Genomic DNA, 4,190 nt, shown 5'->3' with positions numbered 1-4,190 from the left:
ATGTCATTCAGATTTGGCCAACATCTCATCAAGCCCTCTGTGGTGTTTCTCAGGACAGAACTGTCCTTCGCCCTCGTGAACAGGAAACCTGTGGTCCCAGGGCATGTCCTGGTGTGTCCCCTTCGGCCAGTAGAGCGCTTCCGAGACCTGCGTCCTGATGAAGTGGCTGATTTGTTTCAGGCCGCCCAGAGGGTCGGCACGGCGGTGGAAAAGCATTTCCAGGGGACTTCTCTTACTTTTGCTATGCAGGATGGCCCCGAAGCCGGACAGACTGTGAAGCACGTTCACATCCATGTTCTGCCCAGGAAGGCTGGAGACTTTCACAGGAATGACAGCGTCTATGATGAGCTCCAGAAACATGACAAAGAGGAAGCGGACTCCCCGGCCCTGTGGAGATCGGAGGAGGAAATGGCAGCAGAAGCCGGGGTGCTGCGGGCCTACTTTCAGTGATGCAGGCATGAAAAGCAACTCGAACAAATCCCAAGGCATAAGGAAATGGGCCTGTTCTCAGGACCCTGCGGCATTGGAAATAAAGCCAAGCAGACTTTATTACATCCTCCAATTCGGCAACCTTTTGCTCAGCATTTTATTACCCTGCGGAAGCCACCCGGTTATGTTTCAATCACGATGACTGACAGGCTAACTTCAACACCACGGCATCGGCAGCCTTCCGCCCTCCTAAGTCTGCGCCCTCAGAACAGAGCCCTTTCTAAATTGTCCCTGGGCCTGGATGGAAATAAAACGGCAGTTAAGATATTAAAAAAACAAATTAATACTATGGGACACGGAAAACCTGATAACAGTAAAAATTATGAAGGTGGAGCCCTGGTCAGTGTGGCTCAGTTGGTTAGGCTTTATCCCATGCATTGAAAGTTTGTTGGTTCGATTCCCAGGTTTCCAGCTGGATCCTGGGCGGGGGATTCTCTCTCATCATTTGATGTTTCTATCTCTCTCTTCCTCTCCGTTCCTCTCTAAAATCAATAAAAATGTATTAAAAAAAAAAAAGTATACAGGCTGCTACTGTGAGGAAAGGTGCTTAAATCAGGAACACAGAAGACCTGAGCTATAATTTCAGCTGTACCACTTACTTTGTTTATAAAATCAGAATGTTAGAACTAGAAGAAAAAGTAGACATCCAGTGTGATATTCTATTCCAGCCCAAAGTTGGTGGTTTTCATAAGTCCATAACCATTAATGAAAAGGCATTTTATTACTTTATTCGGTGCAACTGAATAGTTCCTGCCCTCAACTTGAATAATCTTAGATTTTTTTGCTTTGAGGAAAGTAATTTATACTTTCCTTATGATTTCTCTGTCTTACTTCATAGAGGGCTGTTTTTTTGAAAGCTGGTAACTTCAGTTAAATGGTACAGCAAGGTGGCTTTCCTAGCCCATGGAGGTTTCCATCAAGCCAAGTCCTCTTGGCAACGGTGATCATATTGAGCAAATGTAAATGTAGCACATGCAACTATAAAGTATAATACTTTCAGAAAAGAAAGAAAAAAACACCAGGAGCAAATCTTCAGGAACCTTGGGTGAACAAGGACATCTTAGAGACCTAGCAATCCTTAAAAAGGAAAAGTGGTAAATAGGATTTCACCAAAATTTGAAAGTTTTGTTCTGTAAAAGACTGTTATGAAGATGAAAAGATGCCCTGGCCGGTGTGGCTCAGATGGTTGAGCATTGTCCCATGCACCAAGAAGTCGAGCCAAGTCATAGATTCCATCCCTGGTTCAGGATGAGCAGGAGGCAACAAATGGATGTTTCTCTCTCTCCCTTTTCCCTTCCTCTCTCTAAAATCAATAAGAACACATTTTTTTAAAAAATGATGAAAAGACAAGCTATAGACTGAGATAAAATATTTATAAACCACATATCCAACAAAGCAGTCATATCTGGAAAACAAAGAATTCTTAAAATTACACAATGAAAATACAAATAATGGGCCCCAAGTTTGGTTTTAATACCCTTCTTCAATAAGAAGAACCAGGCCTTCTTGGAGAAATAACTGATTCTACAACTAGAACAGGAAATACACAAGATGAGTCTGGAGAACCTTGTAGTGCTAGGAAGGAAGGAAGGACTTAAAGAAAAAAGCCACACAATGAGGGGGCATGTCAAAAGGACACAACTGAAAGAGCTCCCAATGGCCAAATCAAGACAAAATAAAGTAGTATTGGATCATAATACAAAGTATAAAATAAATGAGTCCATATTGATATAAATTATTGACTAAAATAAGTGAGAGAGATTAGACAAACCTCCCTTGCAGGAAAATTCCAAATAATTTATGTAGATAAACATTCTCAAGGAGGTAGAAGCTAACTCCCCCACTCCTTAAGTGTGGAACTGCATATGGTGACTTTCTTCCAAAGAGTACAGTATTGAAAAAGGGGGAGGTGGGGGGGGGAAGAGCAGCTTTATAGTGGAGAAACCTAACAACACTACCTCAGCCAGGTGATTAAGGTTAGCATCAACAGCATAAGTTGTGTTGACAGTATATACATCTGTTACATGATGAGAAGGGCACTTACCTCTGTGGTCTTCCATAAACCCACAGCCCAAGTGTAATTATGAGAAAAACATCATCAGACAAATCCCATTTGAGGGACATTCTACAAAATATCTGGCCAGAACTCCTTAGGACTGTCAGAGTCATCAAAAATTAGAAAAGCCTAAGAAAGTGTCACATCCAAGAGGCTTCTAAGGAGATGTGATGACTAAATGTAATGTATCCTAAATGGAAACCTAGAAGAGGAAAAGGATGTTAGATAGAAACCAAGGAAATTTAAATATAGTATTGACTTTAGTTAATAAGAATGTATTAATATGGTCCATTAATTGTAACAAATCTACAAAACTAATTTAAAGTAGAAAGTCTGTAGTATAGCAATAATTTTTCTGTAAATCTAAATATTCTAAAATAAGTTTATTAAAATAAGTCCAGTTAGAAAATGGGTAAAGACACGCACAGGCATTTTATGGAACAGAATATACAGATGGCAAATAAACACATGAAAAGATGTTCAACATCATTAACCATTAAGGAAACGCAAATTAAACCACAATGAGATATCATTACACACCCATCAGAATGGCTTAAAAAAAATAGTGACACCAAATAATGGCAAGGATGCAGAGAAATTCATACATTGTTGGTGAAAATGTAAAATGGTATAGCCACTCTAGAAAAGTTTGGTAGTTTCTTTAAAAATTAAACATGCAACTATCATATGACCCAGAATTACACTCCTGGGCATTTATCCCAAAGAAACAAAAGCTATGTCCCACAAAAACCTGTACATGAATATACATAAAAGCAGCTTTATTTGTAAGAACCTCAAACTGGAAACAACCCAGGTGTCCTTCAACAGGTGAATGGTTAAACTGTGCTACATCCATATCTCAGACTACTCCTTGGCAATAAAAAAAGTACTGATAGAGGAAACAACTTGGCTAAATCTCAAGAGAATTATGCCAAGTGGGAAAAAAGCCAGTCTCTCTAATGTTAACATACTGTACCATTCTACTTACATAACATTCTTGAAATGACAAAATTTAGAAATGGAGAAGAGATTAGTGGTTACCAGGGGTTTTTAGTATGATTGGAAAACAGAAGCAGGTGTGCCTATAAAAGGTCAAGAGGAGGAAAAAGTGTGATGATGGAATTGTTCTATATCTTGACTATATGAATGTCGATATCCTGATTGTGACATTGCAGCAAGATTTGCAATATATTACCCTTGAAGAAAACTGGGTAAAGGGTACATGAAAGCTCTGCATTATTTCTTGAAACTGCATGTGACTTTATAATTATCTCAAAATAATTTTAAAAATACAGTAAATAGTCCCTTCTTATCCACAGTTTCACATTCCATGGTCTCAAGTTACCAGTGGTCAACCACAGTCTGAAAATATTAAATGGAAAATCTCAGAAATAAATAATTCCTAAGTATTCAACTCTGGGCCTTTCTGAGTAGCATGATGAAAACTTGCACTGTCCCATTCCTTCCCACCTTGGACATGTATCATCCCTTTGTCCAGCATAATCCACACTGTACGTACACTACACTAAGATACTTTGAGATAGAGACCGCATTCATGTACGTCTTATGACAGCATATTGTTATAATTGTTCTATTTTATTATTAGTTGTTAATCTCTTACTATGCCTAATTTATAAATTAAACT

General features: G+C 38.9%; 1 protein-coding gene across 1 annotated transcript; it reads left to right on the top strand.

Moving 5' to 3' along the window:
- Positions 1-987, top strand: LOC308512949 (bis(5'-adenosyl)-triphosphatase; the record flags this gene model as incomplete). The annotated part of the gene is made up of 1 exon (XM_081082688.1): positions 1-987. The coding sequence occupies one exon, from the start codon at positions 1-3 to the stop codon at positions 448-450; it is 450 nt and encodes a 149-aa protein (XP_080938814.1). The 3' UTR covers positions 451-987.
- Positions 988-4,190: the final 3,203 nt, after the last annotated feature.

Source organism: Myotis nattereri (assembly GCF_964212035.1).
Source record: "Myotis nattereri genome assembly, chromosome: 2".
Classification (NCBI taxonomy): domain Eukaryota; kingdom Metazoa; phylum Chordata; class Mammalia; order Chiroptera; family Vespertilionidae; genus Myotis; species Myotis nattereri.
The sequence above is the reverse complement of the archived record's forward strand: the minus strand, read 5'-3'. Positions and strand labels throughout refer to the sequence as shown.